The sequence below is a fragment of the Eubalaena glacialis genome, chromosome 4, assembly GCF_028564815.1.
Source record: "Eubalaena glacialis isolate mEubGla1 chromosome 4, mEubGla1.1.hap2.+ XY, whole genome shotgun sequence".
Taxonomy (NCBI): Eukaryota; Metazoa; Chordata; class Mammalia; order Artiodactyla; family Balaenidae; genus Eubalaena; species Eubalaena glacialis.
The window spans coordinates 186,615,034-186,641,991 of NC_083719.1; the positions used below are offsets into that span (position 1 = coordinate 186,615,034).

The window sequence follows — 26,958 nt, forward strand, 5'->3', positions numbered from 1 at the left end:
ACGGAAACAGGGGGACAGGGCGTTTCTGGCTTCTGATTGGCTACAGCCAGCTACCGGGCACCAGAGTCCTGGGGTTCTGGGTTCCGGTTCTGAGTTCTAGGTGCTGCTCACGGCCGTGCTGGTGCAGCCTCGGCCAGGGGGCTCCGGGCATCTCACAGGCATGACGGCCGACCCAGATTGAGCACCTCCTGTATACAGACTAAAGCTCCCCCACTCATGCTCTCACCCCATCTCTAAACCTCAGTCTCTCTAGGCCTCAGTTTCCCCATCTGCAAAATGGTGCCCGAATGGCACCCACCTCGCTGCGCCCAAGCAGGGATGAAGCGAGTGTGTGATGGTAAAGGCGGGAGCACAGCAGGCACTCGCTGGACTTAGGGAAGGAGGCTGGAATGGTCCCCATTTTACGGATGGGGAAAACTGAGGCTCGGAGCTGCCCTGCTGGAGGACACACAGCAGGTTCCAGGCAAGGCTGGGCGTTGAACCCAGGTCTGGGTGACGTCAGAGCCTCCCACACGGCCCCCATGTGCCTTCTTCAGGGAGTTCCCCTGCCCTTTGGGACCCCAAGTGGGGCCAAGGTCCCAGAAAGCAATGCGCTCTGCCCCCAGCCCGGGGTCCCTTTGGACCACCGCCAACCCACCTTGCCAGGGCCTCAGGCGGGCTCTGGGTGCAGATGTCCCAGAGCCCGGCACAGCTGGGCACCACCAAGGACAGGAGGATGCAGGTCCCACCCCAGCCCCACTCACCCAAGCCCAGGCCACACCCCCACCCGCCCAGGCCGCCAATAAAACAGACTAGGCAGAACCCAACAGGCCCGGCAGTGACACCCCAGATGGTACATCACGGGAACACAGGAGGGTCCAGGAGCCACTCCAACCAACAAATGAATCCCCAAAGGCTCCTGAGCAGCTCCTGGGGCAAAGGGGTCCCACACACAGGAGGGTCCAGCGGCCAGAGGCTCCTGGTAGCGGGCGGACACTGGGTCACCAGGCTGGCCGCCCTCCCGGCCCCTCCTGTGACCTGGTAAGAGAAGCCTGACCCCCCCCCCCAGGGGAGTCTTGCAGTGTAGACCCTCCCAGCCTCCCCAGTCATGGGAGGGGCCCTTTCCCCAGTGCCTGGGTCTTCCAGCAGGATAGGTGGAAGGGCAGTGGGGGGGGGGGGCAGGTGGGGGGGGTCCCTGTGGGAAAGTAGGGAGGGACCCGTCCTCGAAGGGCCTCAGTATCTAGCAGGGGCAGGGGTCCCAGGGCACAAAGACCCTCTCAGAGGCCATAGTGCTGAAGAATGACCAGCACAGCCTGTCCTTAGAGGCAGCAGGATAGCACCCAGCCCCCACCCCCGGGGGACAGGCGGTCACCCCCCCCACCAGCCCCAAGAAGTGCTGAGGGGACACTTCTCACCCAGTGTCTAGTCTGGTCTGCTGCCCCTCCCCCACCTTTGACAACTTCAAGACAAGCCCCCCCTCCCCACGGAAACGCTCTGGGCAACGCCCCCCCTCTTTGGGGGGCAGAAGGAAGAGGCCAGAGGAAGCCACGCCCCCTCAAGCCACCCCCCCCCCCCCCCACACACACACACACACACAGGCCTGCTGGGTTTAATGACCCTTCCGGGTCCACGGGTGGGGGAGGGGAGCAGGGCAGGCCTCCACGTTGGGGCTGGTGGAGGGGGCAGGTGGGAACCCCGGAGCCCCCCTGGGCTCTAGCCTGGGCCCCCCCCCATGGCCGCCATTAACCCTAAGCTGGTGACGCCCACCCCCTCCAGACCCCTCCCCCCCAAGAGCCCTTTGTCCTCAGGCCCTACCCCCACTTTATGACAACCCTAGGGGAGAGGCATTCCCTGGCAGGGACCGGGCGGGGATGGGGGGGGTGCTGGGTGGCCCTTGGGACCTGGATGGGGGGGGCAGGGAGGGATCTGGGGCCACACCCTCCCCCCCCCATGCCTCCCGGAGAGAGAGGTCACCCGCTCGGCCCAGGGCTTGCAAAACACGGTTATTTAAAGAGTTGTGCAAGGCTGGGGCCCACGGGTGGCGAAAGGGGGCCCTCACTTCACGAAGGGAAGAGGAGGGGGAGGGCGGGGCAGAAAGCTGGGGAGGGGGCTAGGAGAGTCCGGAGGGGGCGGCCCGGAGGAAGTGAGAAAAGAAACACTGAAGAAGGAGAAGAAATAATACGACAGAAACCCCAGTCCGATTTCAAAGGCTTCTTGGAAAGCGGCCGATTTGCATGGGGGGGGGCAACCCCTCCGGGCCGGGCGACTGAAAACGGAAGATTATTGACAAACCGGCCGCCCGGGGTCCGCGGAACGTTGGAATTGACCAACGCGCGCTCCCTGAGCTTCCTGCGCCCGCTTTTGTGTCTGGGGGGGGCACTGAACGGGGCAGGGGGCGCTTTTCCCGGGGATCCCCGCCAGAGAGTCAGGGCCCGGGCCGAGCCCACCCCGGCCGCGGGCCCCGTGGTGTCCCCTCCAGGGGCCCCTTTCTGCCCCAGAGCCGACACTTTATAAATAAACCATCCAGGCTGGGGAGGGTCGCCAGGGAACTGCCCTCCCCACCCGGCGCTCCCACTCCCCTCGGGGCTACCGAATAAAACACCGATTCCAGCGGGAGTAGATGAAACAACCCCGACCACAGCCCCCCGCGCGCGCATAGAGACCACTTCCTTCCGCTGGGAGGGGGCACACACGCTCGCGACCCCCGGTCACCCCCGCGCTCGCCCCCGTACAATATGGCAGGGGGTGAGATCTCCAAGGGAGTCGCAGAGAAAACCACACCAACTCCGACCCGCTGGGATCGCCTGTCCGGCCCTGGACCCCCACCCACGTCCCTGACCAACTTTGGGGACCCCCCTCATTGGCTTCCAGGGCGCGCGGCGCCCACCCGGGACCGAACGCGCGATTTAAAAGTCCGGCCCACCCCTGCCCCAGCCTCACCGCGCGGGGCCCGCTCGGGGGGCGCAGGGCCCACTCGGGGGGCGCATGCCCCACGCCTGGCGTCTGGCCCTGCCCCGGCCGCGCCTGGCCTCCGGCCCGGGCCGCGAGCTGCGCGCTGCTGGCTCCCGGCCACCGCCGGGTTTGTGCCGCGCGCCGACTCACCGAGTCTCCAGCCGAGTCCGCGTCTACACCCCCCACCGACCCGATTGGTAAAAGTCTCCCCGCGCGCGGCCTCCCCCGCCCCTTCCCTCCCCCCCCCACCACCGGCGCGCTCACCGCCCCGCAGACAAATCACCGGGTGACAAATCGCTCTCAGATGCAAATACCTCGCCGGTGATTCAGCGCCGCGGCTCGGGACGCGGGGAGGGGTCTCGTGAGGCCCCCTCCGCCTTCCCGGACGCCCCCTCGCCCCCCGCGCTTCGTCCGACGACGCTCGACAAGCACAGGGGTGCTGGGGAAGGGGAGAGAGTGGACGGAAATTTTCAGGTCGCGGCCCCTTTAAATGATAATAAATAATAAAAGGGAAGGGGAACAGGGACGCGGTATACCCCGCCCCCTATCTAGGGACAGTGGGCAAAGTGCGCGCCGCGGGCCCGAGCGTACATGATGCCGAGGGCGCAGGCGGGGCTGGGAGCGCCCCAGGGGGAGAGGGAGGGGAGGAGGTTGGGGCTCTGTCTGGATGGGATTTGGGGACGCTAGCCTGGTCTGGGACCCGCCTCCCCATCTTACCGAGCGCCTAGGATAGACCTACCGGGCTCAGAGTTTCACCCCCGCCCCTTAGACTAAGCAACTCGAGACTTCACCCCCCAAGAGTGGTGCCTCGGTTTCCAAGTCTGTAAAATGGGGATTAGAGACTTGATAAAGGAAGGAGCTGCGGCGACGGAAAAAGAGAGCGGGGCGGGGTCGGAGGGAGGGAGCCAGGGCCCTGCGATGGGGGCGCTACACGGTGGGGAGGGGTCTGGGAGAGGGCGGGGCTGCCAGGCGCGGGGGCACCGCACTGGCAAAGGCGTGGGGGTGGGGAAGGGCGTCCAAGATACCTAGGAGGGCTCCTCGCGAAATCCTGTTGACCCCTACCCTCCCACCCCCACCTGAGGTTCCCATCACCTCTTGGGAACGTGACTACCCACACCTAGAAGGAGAGACAAGATTATCTTCTTGGTAATAATAGTTCAACAACAATTTCCACGTTTTGAGCGCTCGGTTGTGCGGCCATGTGCCCAAGGGATGAGGTTCACATTTTTGTGTAGCAGAGACTCTTAATGTCCCCATTTCAGAGAGCGGGAAACTGAGGCCCAGAGTCGGTTGGGGGAGGTGGGCTTGGGGTTGTGGACTCAGGTGGGAGGTGTGAGCCCCTGAGGCCGCGCCTGCGAGCTAATCGCAGGGGCCCAGGCTCCAGCTCAGATAAGAGCCAAGTGGGAGCATTGGAGGGCCGGCGGGGGCCACCCAGAGGGCCCTCACAGGGAGGGGCCAGAGTCCCTGATCTTTGGTGGGGGGGTTGTGGGCAGCCCCCCCCCCCAACACACACACACACACAACGCACAGCATTGCCATCTTCTGTGGGTAGTCCCCCTCTGGACATCACCCGCCCCCATCCGCTCTCTGGGGAATTCCCAAGCCCATGGGATGGTGCAAGGGAGCCACCCCCAGCTCAGGGCCAGAGTCTGCCTGCCCCTTTCGCTAACCCAGCCTTCCAGCCCCTGGGCTGCCTGTAGCCTAATGACAGCAGGTGGCAAGGAGGCCTCCACCTTGAGGCTATTAAACCGCCAACCCCAGCTGCCTGCCCCGCCCCTGCCACCAGAGGGGCAACAACTGCCCTGCCCGAGGAGGGGGGAGAGTTTGGAGACCCAGGTGAGCTGGAAGAGGGAAGCCACCCTTTAAGGCCCAGGCCCCAGATCAGTTCCAATGTGCAGGAGAGCCCCCTCTCCACCAAAGAGCCAAATCTCAGAATGCAACCCCTCCCCCACCCCGGGCAGGTGCATGGGCCTCCCTGTGTCTCAGTTTCCTCCTCTCTAAAATGGGCCAATTTAAATTTATTCCTCCTACAGTGGTTTTGAGGATGACATTCCCCTCTGGTCAAAGGGAAGGGGGCAGGGAGGGGTCTCCCGAAGGGCAGGAAGTGTGCCACTCTGTCCCCCATTTCCCAGAGGGAAGTGGTTGTCTCTAAGTAGCTGGGTGCAACTTCCCAGAGGTGCCTGGCCCGGAAGGGTGAGGAGCTGCAGGATTCCCAGCTGCCTCTAGTAAAGGGGGTCCTATTTTTAGCCCAGCAGGGAGCTGGGAATTGATACCAGATTTGCTGGCTCTACCAGGGACGGGCAGAAGGCCTGGGTTGCACCTGGGTCCTGGCTGTGTGATTTTACGTTAGTACAGACCCTGCTCTGGTCTCTGTTTCTCAAGCTGGGAAATGGGTACAGCGACCCCCAGCCCTCTAAGGTTTCCTGGCCAGACCAGCTTGTGGGGGTCCTGTAAAAACCAGCCTGATTCTCACTTAGCCCCTCAGACAGTCACTCCTCCTGTCCTCCATTCAGGCTGGGGGGTGCGGCATCTTTTTAAAGTTCTGGGACTTCCCTGGTGGCGCGATGGTTAAGAATCCGACTGCCAATGTAGAGGACAGGGGTTCGATCTCTGGTCCGGGAAGATCCCACATGCCGCGGAGCAACTAAGCCCATGCACCACAACTACTGAGCCTGCGCTCTAGAGCCCGTGAGCCACAACTACTGAGCCTGTGAGCCACAGCTACTGAAGCCCCCACACCTAGAGCCCGTGCGCTCCACAACAAGAGAAGCTACTGCAATAAGAAACCTGCGCACCGCAACGAAGAGTAGACCCCACTCGCCCCCGCCCGCTGCAACTAGAGAAAAAAAGCCTGCGGGCAGCAACGAAGACCCAATGCAGCCAAAAATAAATTAAAAAATAAAATAAAATAAAATAAAAATTCGCCCAGATCCCAAACTGCCCTCCTTCCCACATATATTCCCCCTGAAACATATTTCTGCCTCAGGGCCTTTGCCCTGGCCATTCCCTGCCTGGACCACCCTTCCCCAGCTGTGCCTTTTCATTCAAACTGGAACCTCACATCACCCTGTTTTATCTTCATCCGGGCTCTTCTGTTCAAAACAGCTGCAGTTGTTTAACCTCCTTAGCCTTGATCACGGCTGGTTGCATCTCCAGTCCTGAGGTTGGGCCTGACACATAAATGTTGGTTGAATGAATGAATTCATGGGTTCCCTTCTGTCCTCCCTCATCCCATGGTATTTTTGGAGTCTGTCTACACAGAGGTGGAGGGCAAGTTAACTATTCACCATCTCAATCTCAAAAAAAAATGAAAGAAAAAGAAAGACCTGGAGGGGATGCTGGGCCCAGCCCCAAATCCCAGAACCCCGACTGGCCTCCAGGTTGCCTTGTCCCTGTGAACCAGGGTCTATGAAAATGTAATTATAACTTCTTTTAGAGTAGGAAGAAAAAAGCGAGTATAATTATAAGGAATAGATAGTCATGAATCCAGCCTAAAGTAATTCGTCATTATACCAACGCAGCTGCAAAATAGAATTTTTAATATTTTTTCATAGAAGGGGCCCAGAAGCCCCAGAACTTTCATAGTGCGGCTCTGCTTGACCCATTTTGCAGCAGGGACACTTTGAACCGCGGGTCCAGGTTGCGATACGCGTGAGCGACTACCCCTAGGCCCTGGGGTCCCTTTGTGGGGTGGACCCAGGGAAGCCAGGACCATCCGCGGGGTGCGCGCGCCCCCTGCCGGGCACCTGTGGACTGCAGCCGGGGGCGGGGCTTCCGCCGGAGGCCGCCAGGGGGCGCCGTCTCACCTGTAAACGAGCTTCCCGGGTCGGACGGGGAAACTGAGGCCTGCCGAGCCCTTCCTGTGGCTCCTTAGAAATGCTCCGGGGTAGAGTTGCCTGACAAAATACAGGACTTGCAGTTACATTTGGATTTCCAATAAACAACGAATAACTTTAAATGTATCCCAAATAAATATTGCACAGGACATAATGATACTAAAATTTTTTTCAATTTATCTGAAATTGGAATTAACACCTCTCCCGACCCGCCCGGACCCCCGGGGCTTATCCCCATGCTGTGGCTTCGGGTCCCACCCCTCACCTCACCCCCTCCCAGTTCAGCTGCACCGGCTGGGCCTTCTATCTGGTATGCTCTTCCCTCACCTCTGAGCTCAGGTCACACTTCCTGGTCGCACCTCCTCCAGGAAGACTTGCTGGAATCACTGCCACCAAGGTCAGGCTCACAGTTACTCACAAAGGGCACACATATCTCCTTTGTAACCTTTTTCACTGCTGTTATTTGCATCTCTCTAGGTAGTTCGCCACTCTCTGGCCCCTTTGCCAGCTAGACAGGGGCTCTGTGTGGGCAGGGGTCAGAGGGTACCTCGTACACAGAGCCTGGCACCCAGAAGGGGCTCTGAAAACTGCCCAGCTGAACAGACTTGAGGATAAACCAAGGATCTGCAGTTTTGGAACGATGCCTCTTCCTGGATGTCCCTTTAAACCCTTTAACTTCATTTTTTAAAAACTTTTTCAAGATCATTGTACATTTAAAAAAAAAATATTTCTTTATTTATTTGGCTGCACCGGGTCTTAGTTGCGGCACGCAGGATCTTTAGTTGCGGCATGCAAACTCTGAGTTACAGCATGCATGTGGGATCTAGTTCCCCGGCCAGGGATGGAACCCAGACCCCCTGCATTGGGAACGCGGAGTGTTAGCCACTGGACCACCAGGGAAGTCCCAAGATCATTGTAGATTCTAATGCAGAGATATCTCCCTCATACCATTCACCAAGCTTCTCCCAACAGTGACATTTTATAAAACTGTAGTACCACATGGAGATCAGGATATTGGAATTGGTACATCCCACCCATGGATTCGTATTTCCCATTTTACTTGTACTCGTGTGTGAGTTTTCGCTGAAATTCTATCAGCTGCGTAGGTTTGTGTCTCCACCACAGTCCAGGGGCAGAGTGGCTCTGTCATAAGGGTCCCTCATGTTGCCCCTTTCCTGTCATCTCCTACCCCAGCCACCACTCATCTGCTCTCTGTTCCCATATTTTTGTCACCTCAAGGACATTACATAGATGGAATGGTACATCATGTAACCTTCGGGGACTTCCTTCCTACACTCAGCGTCATTCCCAGAGATCCACCCCGGGTGTGCGTGTATCGACAATGTGTTCACAACTCAGACCTGCTGAGTGGGTGTGGACGGACCATGGGTGCACCTGTCGAAGGATGTCTGGGTCACTTCCAGTTTGGGGCTATCACAAATAAAGCTGCTATGATCACATGAGTACACGTTTTTGTGTGAACAGAAGTTTTCATTTCTCTGAGATAGGTGCCCAAGAGTCCCTCTGGAACTGTGTTTCGTTGTTTTTGTTTTGTTTTTTTGGCCGCACGGCTTGTGGGATCTTAGTTCCCCAACCAGGGATCAAACATGGGCCCTCAGCAGTGAAATCATGGAGTCCTAACCACTGGACCGCCAGGGAATTCCCTGGTTTTGTTTGTTTGTTTGTTTCAAATTCCTTTTTCACAGGAAATCCTGCCACTCATTCCCTGAGTTGAGTTTTGGGGGATGGGGCAAGGAGAGGGAGGGAGGTGGGCAGGGCCTGTGGGCAAAGGGGAGATTTCACCCTCATGCCCGGCCTGGTCCAGAGACCAGGACTTGAAGACCAGAACAAGCGAGCTTCAGGCCAATGTCTATGTCAGAATGGAATGGCCTCCCCGTCTCACATAACATCTTTGCAAATTTGGGCTCTTTGGAGACCTAGGATGTCCCCAAATAATTTGGGAGGATGGGGGCCCTCCAAGAGATGGGCGGTTGTCCTTCAGGGTGACTAAGCCTGAGGCCTGCAGGGCCTCACCCTAACCCTCCCCCTGCCCAGCAGGCACACGCAGCTCAACCCACCAAGAGGTGGGTCTGTTCCCCCCACCTTGAATCTGGGTGTGACTCTGACAGCACCCAACAATTCAACGTGGAAGGAGTGAGGCTCTGCGGCTCCCACCTCTCCTTGGAAGTTTACGTCAAGGCATAAGCCTGACTTTCCCCAGACTGCCATGTTGGGAGGAAGCCCAGGCAGCCTGTGGAGGAGTGCTTGGCTGCCAGAGTGAGACCAAAGCCTTCTCCGGCCTTCCTGGTCCAGCTGCTAGGTCGGCTACTCACTCAACGCCACATGGGTCACAAGAACCGGCCAGCTGAGCCCACTCACCCACCGAATCGTGAGTGGTAATACACTGATGCTGTTCTACGCCTCTCTGTTTTGGGGTGGTTTGTTACGTAGTGCTAATCCTGCGTCTCCCAGAGACAGCTCTGTGCACTGTGCTCCAGGGAGGCCTTATTTATTCAATGACACCCATTATTTTCCAGCCAGGATTCTGGACGCTCACCTGGTAGCAAGAAGAACACCTTTTTATCAATTGTAAGATGCACATCGTGTTCACTTTTTAACATCTCTGAAAATGGCATGAATCTTACAATTTTACAGTCAACTGCAAGGCAGTGTGTGAAAACGTCTACTGATGCTTCCTTGAAAGTTCCAGGAAGTGCCATCAGCAAAGCATCTTCAACTTCAGGAAACACAGAAATAATAATTACAATATCAATAGCGGCAAAGTTGTACAAGAGCGCAAAACATTTTCACTATGATGAACATGGACAAAAATAAAGACATTAATAGCAGAATTACAGCAGCTGCTGTTTAAGCAGCTCCTGTTCCAGAGGGGCTCATCTTGATTCCCCCAGAGAGGGCTCAGAGAGGGGCAGCGTGCTCCCTCAGGACACAAAGCCTGCGCGGCCCCAGCCCACCGCTGCCTGGCTTCGGGGTCCTGGCGGGGGCCTGGTGGGCGGTCAGGCGGTGCAGCTCCGTTTGGGGGGCGGCCGGGTCCGAGGGTCCCGACCGGCGGGGCCGCCGTGGAGCGCAGGAGCAGACGCGGCGGAAGGCCTGACGGAAGTGGGAGCCCAGGAAGGCGTAGAGCAGGGGGTTCAGCGCCGAGTTGCTGTAGGACATGCAGTGCGCCCAGATCTTGAGCGCGTAAGCTGCGTAGCTGCGCGGATGCCAGGCGCCCGCCGGGCCCAGCGCCTGCAGCACCAGGAACAGCTGGATGGGGCCCCAGCAGGCGGCGAAGAGCAAGACCACGGCCGCCACCAGACGCGAGACCTTGGCCCGCACAGCGCCCGCTCGCTCCGCCAGCAGCTGCCCCTGGGGAGGGGGGGAGGTGGTAGGAGGGAAGGCGGAGGACCGGCGGGGGCGACACCCAGGGCTCTCCGCTCCTTGACCCTCTTAAATTCCCTCCCCCGCGCCACCCCCCTCAGATGCACCTCACTCCCCCGCACTGTGCCATCCCCCCATCCCCTGCCCTGCCGCGCCCCCATCCACCCAGCCGCGCACCTGCAGGGCGCTGTCGCCGGGCGCGGGGCGCACGGCGGACCGGCCCAGGTGGCGCAGCATGGCCCCGTAGCAGGCGCAGGTGGCGACCAGCGGCAGCAGGTAGAGCGCCAGCAGGTTGTAGAGCGCGAAGGCGCGCTCGAAGGAGCGGCTGGGGAAGGCCTCGCTGCAGTAGGTGCGCGGTCCGGGCGAGAGGCGATGTAGGGCGAGAACCGGCGCGGACACGGCCGCGGAGCCTGCATCACAGGCCCGGCTGAAGACCTGGCCCGGGGGACGAGGGGCGCGAGGGGGCCCGGGCCCTGGTCTCCCCGGTGCCTCTAACCCCGGTTAGGGTTAGGGTTAGGGCAGCGGACATTGAGCGCCTCCTAGGCGCGCGTATGCCCGTGTCCGCGCCCTCAGTAGCCCTCGCAGGGAACGCCATTGCGTCCATTTCCCAGATGCAGGAGCGAGGCCCGGGGGAGCAGCAGTGAGTGTGTGTGTGGGGTGTGAGCCCAGGGCACGAAAACTTGTCCCCCCTACCCAGTGTGGCCTCCGCGCTGCACTCACCCGCCCAGATGCTGAGGCTGACAGCCAGCGCCAGGCGGGGCGTGCGGCGGTGCAAGGCGCGCAGCGGGAACACAGTCACGTACCAGCGGTCCACGCTCATGGAGGTCAGGGTGGCGCACGTGGCCTGCACCGAGACCTGGGAGGGCCGGGAGCCCAGCGTGTGCCCCCCTGCCTGGTCTGGACCTTTCCCTGTCTGCGCCCTCCTTGCGGGTCCCCCACTGTCCAGCCACTCGAATACAGGCAGGACCTGTCCCGGGAGGGTCTCCAGGGCCCACAAGTTGAAGGGGAGGAGAGAGGGGGATGTCAGAGAGGAGCCCAGGGTGGTGGGGGAGGGTGGAGTCATTAGGGGTAGGCTGAGGCCCCCAAGACTGAGACCAGGAGAGGCAGATGCATCCTAGGATCCCGAGACGGGTGGGGCAAGAAGTAGCAGGGCTCCGAGCACCCGCCACCCCACTCCCCGCCCAACCCCCATTGCTCCCGTCTTCCTCCCTCCCACCCAGTCCAGGCTCCACCTGCCCCAGCCCCACCCACCCACCCAGACTCTGTCCCTGCCCCGCCCACCTCCACGCCCAGCAGGAGGTCCAGCCCCGCCCACACCGACTCCTCCCCTGGCTCGCGAACCCCTTCCCCCAGCCCACGCACCTGCTGGATGTAGTTGAGGAACTTGCACATGAAGTCGCCCAGCACCCAAGCGGGCAGCGGGTAGAGCAGAGCGGTGAAGGGCACGCAGCACAGCAGGAACGTCAAGTCTGTGACCGCCAGGTTGGCTGCAGGCGGGGGACGTGCGGGTGCTAGATGTGGGGTGCATCTGCCTAGCCGCCCAGCGCCCTGGCCCAGCCCCCTGGGCCTCGCCTTTGTCCCAGTGACCAGCAGGGTGGCTCGGGAGGCCCCCAGAGAGGTCCCGGCATCCGTGGGCAGAGAAGTTGGGGCACCCTCCGCTCACCCTTTTATATTTCAAACACCCCCCAGCACGGGCTTCATAGCTGTTCAAGCAGCAATGGACCCTGCTCACCCCTGTGGGGGTTGCGAGTAGGCCCCCGCCCCTCTGAGCCTCAGTTTTCTTACCTGAAAATTGGGTAGAGTGGTGTTGCCCAACAGCCAACATAGAATGGAGAACACTGACCGAGTACTCAGCCGGGTAGGGCACCCCCATCACACAAATGTGTAAACTGAGCCTCTGGGGCAGAGGGCGCAAACTGGGGGCCCGCGGGCCACGCAGTCTTTCCCCCACTCCTTTTATTCATCGGACACCATGTTATAAGAACCACATTTCAATCGGACATCTGCCTTGAGTGTCATGGCCAGCGCTCCATGGGCCACACTCTCCAACCTCCCTTTTAACTACTCCGGCCACCGTGGAACCCTCCAACGCCAGAGTTTGCGACCTCCAGCCTAAGGTACAGGGACAATAGGGAAAGGACAGGGAGCCCTGCAGGGGAGAGATCCCTATCTGAGAGGACTCTGACGCACCGCTAGGGGCGCCCCTGGCCACTCCGCCCTCGTGGCGACCCCCGGAATGGCCCGCAGGCACCGCGCAGCGCCTGGGCGCTCACCGATGTAGAAGTTGGTCACCGTCCGCATCTGCTTCTGGCGGCAGATGACGAAGATGACAAGCGAGTTCCCTGCCAGGCCCAGCAGCATCAGCGCGCCAAAGAAGAGCGGCACTAGCCAGGCGTCCACGGGCCACGGCGCCGGGGCCGGGCCGTCCGAGTCGTTGGCGCCACAGCCGGGACAGCCGGAAGCGTTGGCCAGCGCCCACCAGGACGCATTGGGCCCGGACGTGGCCAAGGCGCGCATTGCCGCCCTCTTCCTCCCAGCCGCCCTCCGGGATTGCGCCCGGGGATGGGGCAGTGACCCTCCTCCCGGCTGCCCTCCTGGGATGCGCCACAAGGTCTGGAGCGCGGCTTCGCTGGGCTCCGTGGATCCTCCGCTGGCGCTCAGCCGCCGCGCGTTTATAACCCGCATCCCACCGTGTCCCCGCCTTCCCGCCTCTCCTGCAGCCGCTGGCCACTCCCTCCCCTGCCTGCGCCCCTGCGGTTCACCAGCGCAGCACCCTTCTCTCCCATTCCCTCCTCCTCCCACCTTTGGGGTCAGGATAAGAGCACAGGAGGAGGGAGGCTGGAGGAGGGGGTTGGGGCGGAGCAGGGGTCGGGTAGGCTTCCCAGAAGCTGCTGTGGACCCGGGAAGGACCGATCCTACCCCAGGGGAGGGAAGGGTAGAGACCCACCATCAGGAAAAGCAGGGGGACAAAGCCACAGAGTCTAGGGAATGAGGCAGAGGCCATGACTTTGACCTTCCATGGGGCTGGGGCTCCAGGTGGGTGGGCCCCGGCTGGCGGTGAGGTCAGCCCTCAGAGGTCCTCAGTATCTGCTGCCAGGGTTTGCCCCAGGACACTGGCGAGCCATGGAAGGTTCAGGGCAAGGGAGGGATGCCCGGGATCTTGTGGTTAGAAGATGCCTGTTCTTAACCTCAAACAAAACAAAAGAAAAACAAAAACGCAACCAAAACTCAACCTCCTCAGGACTTTGCTGCGACTCAGACCCCTTGAGAGTGTCCACCTCCCACCTAACGGGCACTGATTGGCAGATACCAGCACTGGGACACAGACACCTGTGCTGCTAGTAGTGGGAACCAGGTGGAGGGCAGTTTATAAAGGATAATGTTGATCCCCAAACCCACAACCAGAAATGTACCCCAGATACTAGCCTGTGAGGCATGAAACAGGGCACTGGGATGTTCTAAGTAGCAGAAGAAAAGATGATGCCGTCTGTGTAAAAAAGACTAAAAGGGGGAAAAGAAATGAATAAATATGCATGGGCATCAAAGTGCATCAAATATCTCCAGAAGGAAGCACAAGGAGCCTGCGGGGGGAGACAGGCTTCAACATCATTCTTGACAAAGGCCTAAAAATTCAGAAAAGGAAAAAAAAAATCCCTTTGGGGTGGTAATGAGGGCCAGGTTAGGATGAGGAGACCCAGGGATACTCGGTGGGCATGGAGGAACTGTCCTGGGGAGGCTGCTGAGTAGAGTGGGCCTGGGAGAGAACTCAGCAGGGGGCTGGACCTTGGAGGGGGGCTTGGCGGGGGGTGGGGTGGGGTGGGGGGTGGTGGTTGGCAGCAACGGCTCATGGACTGGCCCAGGGTCTGGGAGGGTGTTAGGAAGGTGAGGACAGGGACTTGGCGGTCCAGTGGTTAAGACTTCCCGCTTCCACTGCAGGGGACACAGGTCCAATCCTGGGTCGGGGATCCCACATGCCGGGCTGCGAGGCCAAAAAAAAAAAAAGAAGGTGAGGACAGGAATGAGTGAGGCCCAAGAATCAGGGCAAGGCCCAGGCTGCATCCTGTAGAGTTAGCACATCTATTGAGCAGCTGGTCATCATGGGCCAGAGCCGCAGACCAAACATCCCGGCCCCCAGAGCCCCCCCCCCCCAAGCACTCTCCCCGGAGGTACCATCACCCAAGTTGTATCACCTTGATTCTTTCATATTTATCTACATGAGGCCACACACTGTGTGCTTTCTTGGGTCTTGTAATAGTTCCTCCTCCTTTTTCTTTCTTTTTTTCTTTTTTCCCCCTCTTGCTCTTTATATGTTAAAGCAATCGGGTTGTTTGTCCTGTACAATTTCCACCAGGCTGGACTCTTTTTTTTTTTTAATTTTTATTTATTTATTTATTTATCCATTTATTCATGGCTGTGTTGAGTCTTCGTTTCTGTGCAAGGGCTTTCTCCAGTGGTGGCAAGCGGGGGCCACTCTTCATCATGGTGCGCGGGCCTCTCACTATCGCGGCCTTTCTTGTTGCGGAGCACAGGCTCCAGACGTGCAGGCTCAGTAATTGTGGCTCACTGGGCGTAGTTGCTCCGCGGCATGTGGGATCTTCCCAGACCAGGACTCGAACCCGTGTCCCCTGCACTGGCAGGCAGATTCTCAACCACTGCGCCACCAGGGAAGCCCCCAGGCTGGACTCTTATCGTGCTCCTAGTTCCCCACTTTTCTTGTAGAATGAAGGGTGGATTCTAGATTCTAGAGCAGGTTTAATTCTCTGTTCTTAACCCTCGGGTCAAAAACCAGGTCTGGGGGCTTCCCTGGTGGCGCAGTGGTTGAGAATCTGCCTGCCAATGCAGGGGACATGGGTTCGAGCCCTGGTCTGGGAAGATCCCACATGCCGCGGAGCAACTGGGCCCGTGAGCCACAATTACTGAGCCTGCACGTCTGGAGCCTGTGCTCCGCAACAAGAGAGGCCGCGATAGTGAGAGGCCCGCGCACCATGATGAAGAGTGGCCCCCGCCTGCCACAACTGGAGAAAGCCCTTGCACAGAAACGAAGACCCAACACAGCCGTAAATAAATAATAAATTAATTAATTAATTAATTAATTTTAAAAAAACAAAAAAACAAAAAAACAGGTCTGTCATCAAACGTTCCCCCCCCCCACTCCGGTCTCATCGGTCTGTCCCTTCTCCTCCACTTCTATTCTGCTCCTCCCCCCTTCACCCAGTACCCTGCTCTGGCCATTCTGGATGCCCCAGGGCCTTTGCACTGACTGTTCCCTCTGCCTGGCACACCCCTCCCACTTTTGCAGGCTGCCAGTCCCCTTTCCAAAGGTCTCCTCTTCCCTAGCCCATGGCGGGGAGGTCCTGTTTGATCACTGCTGGGTCCGGAGAGCACAGCCCCCATCCCAAGGAGAGTGGGCATTTGCTAAATGAATAAACTCTAAAAGGCAGAAGGAGGTGGGGTTAGCTTTGTTCTATTTTTAGAGAAGAGTAGACTGAGGCACCCAGCCAGGACTCCGGAGGCTGCACTTTACGGAGGACAGGGAGGGGTCTGGTGGAAGGAAAGCCCTGTTGGTGCTGGGTGGGGGTAGCATGGGTCATTTCATCTGTCCAAGCCTCTGAAAAGGACGTCCGCTTCCTTCCTCCCTCCCCAGGCCTCAATTTCGCCATCTGTCCCCCTAGGGCTGGGTGCCGTGCCCACAGCCCCGCCTGGGCGCAGGACAGGCGCGGCCTTCTGCCCCGGTTTCCCCGGGGCTGGGTGCCCCCGCCTCAATGTCCCCGTCCTTGCCCCGGGGCTGGGTGCCCCCGGCCCGCAGCTCGGGCCCAACCGGGACGTGGCCGCGACCCCCACCCGGCGCGTCCAGCCTCCAGGCTCCGCCCCGCCCCGCCTCCGGGCGCCCGTCACTTCCTGCCCGGCCCCGAGAAGGCCTTGCCGGGCGGCGGCGACAGCGGCGGCGGCGTGCAAGCTATGGTCGCGCTGGAGAACTCGGAGGGCGGCCCGGAGGAGGCGGCGGCGGCGGCGGGGGTCGCCCCGGGAGGGCGGCGGACGCTGTGAGCGCGGCCGGCGGGCGGGCGGGGCGCGCTTCCGGGCTCCGGGGCCCCCTCCTCTTACCCCCTCCCGGGCTGCAGCCCCCGGCCCGCCCCGCCCCCTTTCCTGGGGGATACCCAACTCTGGTGGAGCGGCGTGGTGGTGGGCTTTGTTGTCAGTGGGTGTTTCCCGGGGAAACCCCATCCCCGTACTCCCGGGTCTTTGCCGGGGCGCAGGGGGCACCCCCGTGTCCGCGTGTGCGGACCCCCGGCGCTGAAGTCCCCGAGCTTCGGGGGTCCCGGGCGCCGCGTCGGGTGAGGCGGTGCCGCTGCGCGCGGTGTACCCGGAATCCGCGCTGGTGGTGTTCTGGGTAGTTACCCACTTGCGGCTGTTCCTGTCCCCCAGCCGGGGGTTTACCCCCCAGCCAGTCCTGTGTACCCGGCGGGGTTGTGAGCCCCCCACCTCCCGGTGGACGCGCTCTTTGTTTTTCTCCGGCCCCATATGGGTATGCCCCTCTCCCCCAGGTTCGCAGATCTCTTTCTAACCCGAGTGTTGATGCAGAAACCCAGGTGGTCCACCCTGGCTGCTGGGGTTTCATTTCTGCTCCTTCGTGTGCCCGTCCGAGTGGCCCCGGGCAGGCTGTTACCCCTTCGGTGCCTCGGTTTCCCCATCTGTAAAATGAAATAACAGCAGCCTTCTCTTTGAGGGGCTGGGGTCAGTGACCCTGCACTTGGAGGTGCCCAGCAAAGTGGAGTGTCCATTCTTTAATAATTATCTTAAATAGTTTACTATTGTAGGTGTTTTATTATTTTAAAATAATTTTCTCATTTTGGTATTTTGTGATTGCTTTATCATTGTTATATTTGTTATTACTTTATTGTTATTATTACCCAGAAGCTGTACTGGTTTCTACAGATGTGGTTATCTACCCTCTTTTAAGGGGCCTTAACCCTTAGGTTAAAGTGGTATTTACCTGCCAGGTGGGTCCCTCCAACCTGCCCCCATCCCCCCTCACCTCCATGCCCTGGGTGGGGGGAGGGGGGCTGCTGCTCCTCCTGTCTGCCCACCCCAGCCTGAGTCACCTCCGCTCTGAGCCCTCCTTGGTTTCCTGCTAGAGAAAGTAGGTTCCTCTTTGGCCTGTTCCTGGGGGAGGGGCAGGTGCCAGAGAGGGGGTGTGTTTGTCTAGGGGAGTGGGTGTCAAAGGCCCCATCTCAAAACCTGCAGGGAGAATTGGGGGAGGCAAAGGAACCTGTCCTCCCCAAACTCAAGCTGACTTAGCAGCTGTTTCCACTGTCGGGCCTGTCCACCTCTGTTGGACGCTGGCCCCTGCCATGGGGCAGACATTTCCCAAGGCCTGCTGGGTCCAGGAAGCCTCAGGTGCCCCGTCTGGGCGGTCAGTTTCCCCATCTGTAAAGTGGTCTCTGGGTGGCTGGGGAAGCAGATGAACTGGCCCTTGGGTGAGTGTGTAAACAGAAGTTCGGGTATTCATTCAACAAACAGCTATTGAGCACCTGCCGTGGGCCAGGTGCTGGGGACACAGGAGCGGCCGAGAGGGACCCTGTCCTTATCGTGCGGGTTAGTGAAGGAGGTGAGAATCAGGAGTAAACAAGTATGAGGACCAGCTTGTTTCTGATGCCAACCGGTGAAGCCGGAAACGGGGCTGATTGGGCTAGTTGCGGGGTGGGGCAGTTTCTCCCAGGAAGTAACTTTTGAGCTGGGACCAGAAGGAGCCAGAGAAAGGGTTCTTCAGGCAGGAGGCTGAGCACATGCAAAGGCCCTGAGGCGGGCTGTTCCAGATCAGCTTGCGATGCAGTAAAAGGGCCCTGTGCCTGGAGCAGGGGCAATGAGGCAGAGAGAGATGGGTGTTGATGTTCTGATGTGGATGTATTTTATATAAAGTTTATGCTGTCCTCCACCCCTCCTCCCCAGCGTTCATTACAAATCTGCTGCCCCCTCCGCCTGCCCTCTCTGTGGCTCCAGGCTCTGCAGTCTGCCCCAGGCTCCTCCTGGAATCTGCTGGAATCCGAGAGGGTAGTGAGGCCCCAGGAGGCCTGTGGGACCAGGCACCAGACCTGCAGTGCTAGGCCAGGGAGAGGCTGGGCCTTGTCCTGAGGGTGCTGGGGAGCCACAGGTGATGGTGGAGCAGGTCTGGGGGCAGCTGGATCTTAGTCCAGCGGGCTGTGGTCTGAGGGGTCCAGCGAGACCTGAGTTTGAGCCCCTTTGACCACTGTGGCCCCAGAGGGAAGCGGGAGGCTGGATGGTTCAGGGGAGTGGTCCTGTTCAGACCAGGTTCGAATCCTGGTTCCACCCCGGGTCCCGAGGTGACAGGGAGCCCCATTTCTTGGAGCCCCACGTCCTGAGGGCCCGAACTCTCTCACTGAGTCCCACCCTGCTCTGAGGTTCCCCGACAGCTCCCCCCGGATGTGGTCCTGTTATCTGCCCTGCCAGGCCACTGTCCTGGCCTCCGTCCAGCTGCGGGGTGGAGACACAGGCCCTGGAGCCACAGCGAGGCCACGGCTGAATCTGGAGCTTGGGGTGGGGGTGCCTGGGCCTCAGGAAGGTTGCATCCAGCCTCAGAGTTGTGGGCTCTGTGCTGACTTGAGTTGCCCTGCCCTGTCCCAGCTCCCCTCTTTGCAGCTGTGGGGTCTCGGGATAATGACTTTGCTCCTCGGTTTGCAAATCTGTATAACGGGCATCAGAACAATAGTACTTGCCTCCTGGGGTGATGGTGAAGGCGATCGCTTAACCAGGCTATGATCAATGGTGTGGTCCAGGGGGTGAGCTCCCAATCACAGGAGGAAACCAAACAGGTGGCAGCTTGGGAAAGGTATGTGTCCTGGTTCCTCTTGGCTCTGAGTGCCCCCTCCCAGACCAGCAGGGGCCATTGTTATCCCCACTTTGCAGAGAAAGAGCTGAGGCTCCAGGTCACACAGTGAAGTGTCCGTCGTAGCTGGGATTCAAACTCAGGGCTGAGCTTCCAGGCTCTACCCCTGCCTGCGTGTCTCCTAGTCTCCTATTTTTTTTTTTTTTTGGCTGCACTACGCAGCTTGTGGGATCTTCTTTCCCCGACCAGGGATTGAACCCTGGCCCCGGCAGTGAAAACGCCGAATTCTAACCACTGGTTGTGTGTCTCCTATTGATGGGTACTTGTGCCTGCATGAGTTTACCCATCAGATAATTTTTCATAGATTTTTGCCTGAAGTGTCATCCATGGAGCCTGCCCCACTCCGACCTCAGACAGGGCTGAGGCTCATCAGCCTATTTGCTTCGTGATCAAGATGTAACAGCCTTTCTGGCCGGGGCAAAAAACTTAAGGCTGGGGACTCTTTACATATGTATAGACTTTGGTGAGTGTGGGCTTCAATCCTAACCTCTTTGAGGTACCTTGTCCCACTGTCCTAGGGCTTCATGGCATTTTCTAGTGCCTGTTTGTGGGGCAGGGGTCATGCTTTTCTGTTTAATTTGTGTCTTGGGAACTTTGAACACTAGGAAAGTTTGGGTGGAATTCTGGACTCTGGGTTCTACTCAGTCTTGGAATCGTGAGATTTTGCTGGAGACCTGATTGGGCAGTTATTTTTTTGAGCACCTACTGTATGCCAGGCAGGGCTACAGTGGACACCAAACCCTGCCCGCATGGAGATCACGGTGGGTGGTGGGCAGGGTGGTAGAACGTGTGGCCATCAGGAGAACAGAGCAGTGAGGGGCCGGGGTCCCCCTGAGGAGGTTTGAGCAGAGGCCAAAAGGAGATGGGAGTGAGCCATTCGGAGCCTGGGGTGTGGGCACCAGGCGGGGGCACAGCTGGTGCAGAGGCCCAGAGGCCGGGCTGCCTGGCGGGTTGGAGCGGAGGTGCAGGGTGCGGAGGGGGAATCCTGGCACCCTAGACCCTCTTAGGCTCAGAGTCCACCACTGGCTCCCCAGCATGAGGGTTTTGAGCCAGGTGGGACCCTCCTCTCAGCCTATGGTCAGGGGCTGACTGGGGAGGAGGCCCTGCAGCTTCTTGCCCGGAAGTTTCCATTCAATATCCCCCCTCTCCCTCCCGCGTGGCCACCTGCTGCCTGGCCCTCGGGTCCCCAGCGAGAGGCCTGCCTGGGCCGCTAATCCGTCTCCAGGATTAGTGCCTGGTCCTCGGGGTGGGGGTGGGGAGCCACTCTGTCCGCCTCCCCCATCCAGCAAGAGGGCCCCTGGGGCATGAGTCAGGTGGGCCAGGGCATCACCTTAGCTCCTGGGGGCTGTTTTCTGGGTTATCTTCTGTTGGAGGCATGGGGTTGGGGGTGAGGGGATGCTCCATCAAATGAAGTCTCGAGAAACTCCCAGAGGAGGGAGACTCTGGGCCTCACCAGCTTGCAGCTCAAACCTGGAAGCCTGGGGGAGTGGGCAGCAGCTTTCTTGGCCTCCCACCCAATGTGTGGCTCTCCTTCTCTGAGCCTTGGTTTACTAACCTGTCCTCAACGGTACCTGCTTCCCAGGTGATGTGACGATGAGACACAATGACATTTTAACGGCTGCACATGTGATAGGGAGTGAGCTTCCCATTGTGGAGGGAAACCAAGCAGGGGATGGCTGTGAGAGAGCGGCGATGGTAGGGTTGTGCCTGGGCGTCCTGGTCTGCCTTGGCCCTGAGGACTGCCCCCAACACCCGGCCCACAGGCCCCTTCCGGGCTGCCTGCCCGCTCTAGCTGGCTCCCAGGTGAAGAGGCTTTCGGCCTCCAAGCGGAAGCAACACTTCATCAACCAGGCTGTGCGGAACTCAGACCTCGTGCCCAAGGCCAAGGGGCGGAAGAGCCTCCAGCGCCTGGAGAACAGTGAGCAGGGGTTGAGGGGCACCTCCTGGGGGCTCCTAGGCCTCCGACAGCAATGGTGTGCATGTTCTGTTATCTGAGCCTGGCCCTGAGCTGGACAACGAGAGGGAGCTCTGGGCATTGGAGCTGGGGCTTTAAAGGAGGGGTAGGAGTTCAACAAGCCAAGCCTGGGAGAGGTAGGAGGAGTTCTGGAGGCTGGACGGTTCCTGTGCCTTCTGGGAAAGACAGCTGGAGCGTGGAGGAGGGGAGGCTGGTGAGAGTAAAGGCCCTAAATATAGAGGTGTGGGGGAGGAAACATGGTACTCTGGACCCCATGGAGCCTGGCGGGGGGGGGGGGGCCTGAGGGGGGGGGCCCCGAATGCAACCCCCAGCCCAGAGACCGTCTGTTTCCATCTAGCCCAGTACCTCCTGACCTTGCTGGAGACAGACGGAGGCACACCTGGCCTGGAGGATGGGGACCTGGCGCCCCCTGCAGCACCCAGCATCTTTGCAGAGGCCTGCAGCAACGAGACCTATGTCGAGGTGGGGCCCCGTATCCTGCCCTGGGTTCCCCCGCCCACCACCAGGCACTGCCTATGCTGGACCCTGTGCCAGGAGCACCCATCCCCTCCCTGGTTCCTTGATGAATGCCCCGGGTCTCCCTCCAGAGGCCTGAAACCCACCCACCCCAGAACCTTCCAGCACCCATGGTTCATCTGCTTATCACACTTGGAATTACTGATGTGATTGGGGGTGTGTTTGGTTCATTTCGGTTCCCCGCCCCACACAGGTGGGTCTGCAAGTGCCCCATACAGGTGGGTCCACAAGCGCCCCACGAACTCCTGGCCGGCCCAGTGGTCACATGTGTGCACAAGGAGTATTTCTGTGCACTTGTGGCCCCCACAATGTGCATTAGCCAAATGGGGAAACTGAGGCTCGGGGGCTTGCAGTCATTAGGGCCTGCCTGCCTCTCTTCCAGGTCTGGAACGACTTCATGAACCGCTCTGGGGAGGAGCAGGAGCGGGTTCTCCGCTACCTGGAGAATGAGGGCAAGAGCAAGGCGCGCAGGAGGGGGCCTGCCCGCGGGGAAGACCGGCGGAGAGGTGGGCCTGGGTCCGGGGTGGGGGTGTGGGGCAGAGGTATGATGGGGGGCCCAGCCTGGTGTGGGAGGGTGGGGCTGGGGCAGGTGGGGAGGAGCCCGGTGTGTGGGTGGGGCAGGGCAGGTGGGAGGAGCCTGGTGTGTGGGCGGGGCCTGCGGCTCACTCCCACCTCTGCCCCACTGCATGGACTCTTGCAGAGGACCCGGCCTACACGCCCCGCGAGTGCTTCCAGCGTATCAGCCGGCGTCTACGAGCCGTTCTCAAGCGGAGCCGTATTCCCATGGTGAGTACCAGGCCCAGCCTTGGCCTTGTCTCTTTCCACTTGCCTGGTCTTTTTTGAAGGCCCTTTTTCTCAGCTTCTCAATCAGGGGCGGAGTGAGGGGAGACCAGTAACCCAGTGAACGTGGTGTGATGGAGCAGACAGGGCAGGATACAGACTAGTGAGATCCGAGTGCAGGACCCAGGGCTGGGCAAGGGTTCTCCTTGAGGGTGGGAGGGACAGGGGCAATGAAGGTGGGTATTGAAGGATGTGTAGGAGTTCACCAGGCCAAAGACTCAGAGATTCAAAGGTGTGGATGTGTCTGAGTGCCTGGTATCCTTGGAAACAGTTAAGTAGCCTCATGTAGTGAATCAGAGGCCACATTTGGACCCAGGGCTTTGGGCTCCAGAGGCTGTCATGGATGTGGGGGGCCTGGACATCTTAGCTAGGGTGCCACAGTCGGCCTGACCCCTGGGCCTGTCTCTCCTGCAGGAAACGCTGGAGACCTGGGAGGAGCGGCTGCTGAGGTTCTTCTCTGTGTCCCCCCAGGCCGTGTACACGGCCATGCTGGACAACAGGTGACTGGGTGGGTGGGGGTGGGCGCGGTGAGCTCCCCCGGTGTCTGGCTCTGGCCACTCAGCATCCATTCCCTGCAGCTTTGAGAGGCTCCTGCTTCACGCCATCTGCCAGTACATGGACCTCATCTCAGCCAGTAAGTGCCTGGCGGCCCCTGGGACCCCAGTTAGCTGATTCAGTCTGGGGGAAACCAAGGCTGGGCTTCCCCGGGGTCTGCTTACCCGGTGGCAGGCTTTGGAAGAGGAGGGACAGCGTGAACACAGAGGCGGCAGTGTGATGCTGCCTTAATTCATCAGAAGCACCTGTACCTCTGGCCCCACAATGGATAACGCTGTGCACACAGACACCCCTCCATCTGCATCTTCAGGGCTGGGGAGAGAGGGGCCTGTGTGGGGCTGATGAAGCTGGGCCTCCAGGGACCCCGAGATGAGATGAGGGGACCCCGATGTCTGCAGAGTTCGCATTTAGCTATAGCCCCCCTCCACTGTGCCACACATGTGACTTCTGGCAAGTCCCTCCTCCAGGGGCCTGTGTGCCCCTTTTACGATGGAAGTGATCTTGGGACACAGCGCCCCCCATGGAGGGTCCTCGCAGACCCTTGCTGGCCCTCGGCGTCCCATCGGGTCCTCTCTCTCCACGCCCGTCTCTCTGCCTCCTGCCTGGAGTTGCTGAGGAGACAGTTTCCATGGCAACCCCAGGATGGTTCCTCTCAGGCTGCCTGGGAGGGAGATGCAGCCCCCACACTTGCTTTTGTTCCCACTGACTCGGGATGGAGGGGCTGGGCTGGGGGTGCCTCTCTGCGGGTGTGGAGCCGTGGCCTGAACATAGGAGGCGGGGCCTGGCAAGATGGGGAGCAGGGGAGAGGGAGCCGCTGGGCCAGAGGCTGGGAGGTGGGCCCAGCTTGAGTTGTGTATGGCTATGGTTCAGGTTTTGGGGTGACAGGAGGTGGGTGAAGGGAGGTTGGTGGGGCCTGGGCCACCGGGGGCCTAGGTGATTCCCTCTGAGGGCAGGGATGGAGGTGGGAGACCAAGGGTCGGGGCGGGACCCTCGTTCAGTCCCCCTGGCCTCGGGCCAGTGTGTCTCGGTGGTGCGTGCGTCTCTGTGCCCGTAGGACACGGGATAAGTAATGGGAGAGGAAGGAACAGCTTGAGCTGCTCTCAGCGCCTGGCCTGGGACCTGGGGGGTCGGGGTAGCCCAGCTCGTGGGGACCTGGGGCAGGACAGGCCGAGGGCTGGGCTCCTGTGTGCCACGACCCTCTCCTTCCTCCGTGTCTTGCCTGTCCCCCGGCAGGTGGTGACCTGGAGGGCAAGCGGCAGATGAAGGTCAGCAATCGGCACCTGGACTTCCTGCCGCCGGGGCTGCTCCTGTCCGCGTACCTGGAGCAGCGCAGCTGATGGCGGCCCTGCCCCCGGCCCCGCCTCCCCAGTGCCAAGACCTCCCGTACCATCGCTAAAATATCTTTATTATTTTTAGAATTTTCCCTTGGAAACGTGCTCTCCCCCTTGGGGTGGCTCCCGCACCCCACCCCTTCCCCGCCCAGCTTTCCGGGTTAAAGCTGGCGGCTGGGCTGCCCCTCACGAGCACAATCCACCCTACTCCCGCCCCGGGGCTTAGACTCGGGAGGAGACACCCGGCCTGGTCACTTCCCTGTCCCTTCCTGGGTCAGCGTTTTTGGCCCCGTGTGAAGCTTAAGCGAGGAGGGAGAGGCTGGGTTTTTATCATTTTTAATGAATTTGGCGTGATTTGTTGTAGATTTTTAAATTTCCCTTTTGAGAAGAAAAACCAAAAACTCGCCCTAAGTGATAAATTGGGGGGCTTCATTCCAGTCCCTGCTTGACCCTCTCCCAGTTTTGGCTTCGGTGGAGGGTCCCCTTGCCCTGGGAGCATTACGTTTTGTGTGTGTGTGCGCGCGCGTGTGCATGTGTGTGCCCCGCAAGCCAGGATGGAAGCTGCGTCTTAAAGGCTGGTGTCACCTTCTTTTTGGAATGTGTGTTGCCCTCCCCGCTCCCCTTTGGTGGCTGTTAGGGCCCCGTCTGCTCTACACACCCCCCTCCCTTCATACTGAGGATCTGGGACTTCCAGCCAGAAGCCTCCACCCTCAGACTGTCCTGTTCCTCTCTCCATGTCCCCTTGCCCCTGCCCCCAGCCTGGCTCTGGGGTGTCCTCGTGCTGGTCACCCCGGCCTGGCACAGGAAGCAGGGCTGGAGACTGCACCCCTGCCCTGCACCCCCGTGTGTGTGGCTAGTTGTGCTTTGGGAAAAGTGGAGCGTTCAATAAATTTCTGGTGCTCTGGTCTGCTGCTGTGGGGTTTTCCTTTGGGGCAGGGCTGGGGGCACAATGGGCACTCACGATGCCCTTGTGTCCTGGTCATTGAGGGTTGCAGGCCTCAGGGGATGAAGCTTGGTTCTGAGTGACACCCCCCGTGGAGGCAGGTGTGTGGGGAGACTCTGCTAGGAGTGGCCCGGCCCTTGGCTCTGCTGCCCTGGCTGGTCCCCTCCCAGGTGCCCAGGCTCAAACCCCAGCTCTGCCACCTCCCAGCTGTGTGGCCTCCAAAAAGGTCACTTGTGGGACTTCCCTGGAGGTGGTCCAGTGGTTAAGACGCTGCACTTCCACTGCAGGGCTGCGGGTTCGATCCCTGGTTGGGGAAATAAGATCCCACGTGCTCCGTGGCATGGCCAAAAAAAAAAAGTCACTTGTGTGAGCTTCCTGGGTGGCTGAACAAAATACACCACACTGCAGCTTAAAACCACAGGAGTTTATTGTCGCCTGGTTCTGGAGGCCAGAAATGCAAGATCAAGGTGTGGCAGGGCCATACTCCCTCTAGAGGCTCCAGGGGAGTGTCCTCCTTGCCTCTTCCAGCTTCTAGGGGCTCCGGCCTCCCCTGGCATGTGGCTGCATCCCTCCAGCCTCTGTCTCCATCTTCATGTGGCCTCCTTCCCGTGTTTTCCTTCTGTGTGTGTCTGGGAACGGCTGTGCATCCTGCAGGATCCCCCAGCCTGGAGTATCTGCTGTTCTCTTGTGATCGCGCTGAGGGAAGTTCCCTTCTCACCCGGCCACATCAGGGGTCCCTGCTGCCCACAGGGCTCCTCTCTACTGACCTCACCCCTGATCTCCTCCACCTCTCTGAAGGCGGAGTATCTATGTTGATTACTGGAAATTCTACAGGGGAGATTTGTCTCTATTCCCCTGTGTATTTGTTTATTTAACCATTTATATCAGTACGGACGCCTGGGCATTTACTTTCTAGTTTGGGTTATAATCCAATATTCCTTAATTTTATTCCTCAGGTTGTTCCAGATTCGGCTGCTGGGAGCCCTTGCAGTGGCTCCTGTGTGTCACTGAGGCACTCCCATAGTTGCGGGGTTTTATTTATTCGAGCACCCTCCAGCACCCTCCTTACTTTCTGCCGCTACACGGTGCACAGGGCTCCTCTGCATATTCCTTCTTCGTCCTAGAACCAGCCGTTTCGCCAAGGAGCCTGGTTCCTTTCTCTGGGGCACCGTTTTAGAAACCAAGATCTGGGTGCTAGGTGTGCTGTCTTCCGTTTTAACAGGCATTTTAAAAGTTCTACACATAGATGTTAAATAACGGAAATCCCAAGGGCTCGTACGGAGGACACAAGGAGATACTTCAGTAACCCGCTTGGAGGCTCCCACCTGTGAAGGGGACCGAATTTCCGGCGCCCACAGGACGCGCTGGGGCTCCGGGTGCGGGTGTCGGGTCTCTGGGGGAGTCCAGAGCCTGTCTCCAGAACCGTTCAGGCGAGTTCCGTCCTGTCCTGGCCCCTGGCTGGTGCGTGGGTTTTTTCCCCCACCCCGCTACTGCAGCCGGGCCCCCAGAGAGCCCGCCCCCCTGACCTTTGCCCAGGCGGTGCCTGTCCCCCGGTGCACTCTTCCCTGCAATCCTAGGAGATCTTTCTGGAAAAGACTTTTCAAACTGGGGAGAGTCCGACACCAATAGAGCCAACTTTTGGAGGAGGAATTGCGGATGGGGGGGTTGAATCCGGAGAGACCCTCGATGCGTTGTCACCTCGCTTATAGAGCCCAGTTACAACACCACGCATACCAGAAGTAAAAGGG

The 26,958-nt window shown here is 59.8% G+C and overlaps 3 protein-coding genes across 7 annotated transcripts in view; 1 reads left to right on the top strand and 2 right to left on the bottom strand.

The window, feature by feature from the left end:
* The window catches only part of ARID3A (AT-rich interaction domain 3A), a 33,038-nt gene extending 29,672 nt beyond the window's left edge, over window positions 1-3,366 (bottom strand). For 2 of the 4 annotated variants that reach the window (XM_061190942.1, XM_061190945.1), the window contains exon 1: window positions 2,920-3,032. The gene's annotated coding sequence lies outside the window, so the exon portion shown is untranslated. Of the gene's footprint in view, window positions 1-2,919; window positions 3,033-3,081; window positions 3,116-3,245 lie in introns of those variants that run through there. The other 2 variants (XM_061190943.1, XM_061190944.1) reach the window with 2 other exon arrangements.
* A 6,320-nt stretch (window positions 3,367-9,686) lies between these two features.
* On the bottom strand, window positions 9,687-12,665 carry KISS1R (KISS1 receptor). Its single transcript, XM_061188912.1, has 5 exons — window positions 12,422-12,665; window positions 11,511-11,635; window positions 10,869-11,004; window positions 10,326-10,558; window positions 9,687-10,136 (listed from the first exon to the last, which is right to left on the bottom strand). Exons 1-5 carry the CDS (start codon window positions 12,663-12,665, stop codon window positions 9,687-9,689), a joined length of 1,188 nt encoding a protein of 395 aa, XP_061044895.1.
* A 3,396-nt stretch (window positions 12,666-16,061) lies between these two features.
* On the top strand, window positions 16,062-25,172 carry R3HDM4 (R3H domain containing 4). Of its 2 annotated transcripts, XM_061190947.1 has the most exons (9): window positions 16,103-16,189; window positions 19,355-19,513; window positions 20,814-20,968; window positions 21,363-21,487; window positions 21,924-22,047; window positions 22,242-22,327; window positions 22,796-22,881; window positions 22,960-23,015; window positions 24,170-25,172. In XM_061190947.1, exons 2-9 carry the CDS (start codon window positions 19,500-19,502, stop codon window positions 24,271-24,273), a joined length of 750 nt encoding a protein of 249 aa, XP_061046930.1. In that variant the 5' UTR covers window positions 16,103-16,189; window positions 19,355-19,499; the 3' UTR covers window positions 24,274-25,172. The 2 variants fall into 2 exon arrangements, with proteins under 2 accessions (XP_061046929.1, XP_061046930.1); XM_061190946.1 differs by lacking the exon at window positions 19,355-19,513 and having other exon boundaries at window positions 16,062-16,189.
* Window positions 25,173-26,958: the final 1,786 nt, after the last annotated feature.

Coding starts and splice junctions, on each gene's coding strand:
- KISS1R (XM_061188912.1), bottom strand. CDS start 12,665: ATGCGCGCCTTGGCCACGTCCGGGCCCAATGCGTCCTGGTGGGCGCTG. Junction 11,636..12,421: donor GGTGACCAACTTCTACATCG/GTGAGCGCCCAG, acceptor CCCCGCCTGCAG/CCAACCTGGCGGTCACAGAC. Junction 10,559..10,868: donor CAGCCTCAGCATCTGGGCGG/GTGAGTGCAGCG, acceptor CCTGTGATGCAG/GCTCCGCGGCCGTGTCCGCG.
- R3HDM4 (XM_061190946.1), top strand. CDS start 16,107: ATGGTCGCGCTGGAGAACTCGGAGGGCGGCCCGGAGGAGGCGGCGGCG. Junction 22,048..22,241: donor CGGGGAAGACCGGCGGAGAG/GTGGGCCTGGGT, acceptor GGACTCTTGCAG/AGGACCCGGCCTACACGCCC. Junction 23,016..24,169: donor CATGGACCTCATCTCAGCCA/GTAAGTGCCTGG, acceptor GTCCCCCGGCAG/GTGGTGACCTGGAGGGCAAG.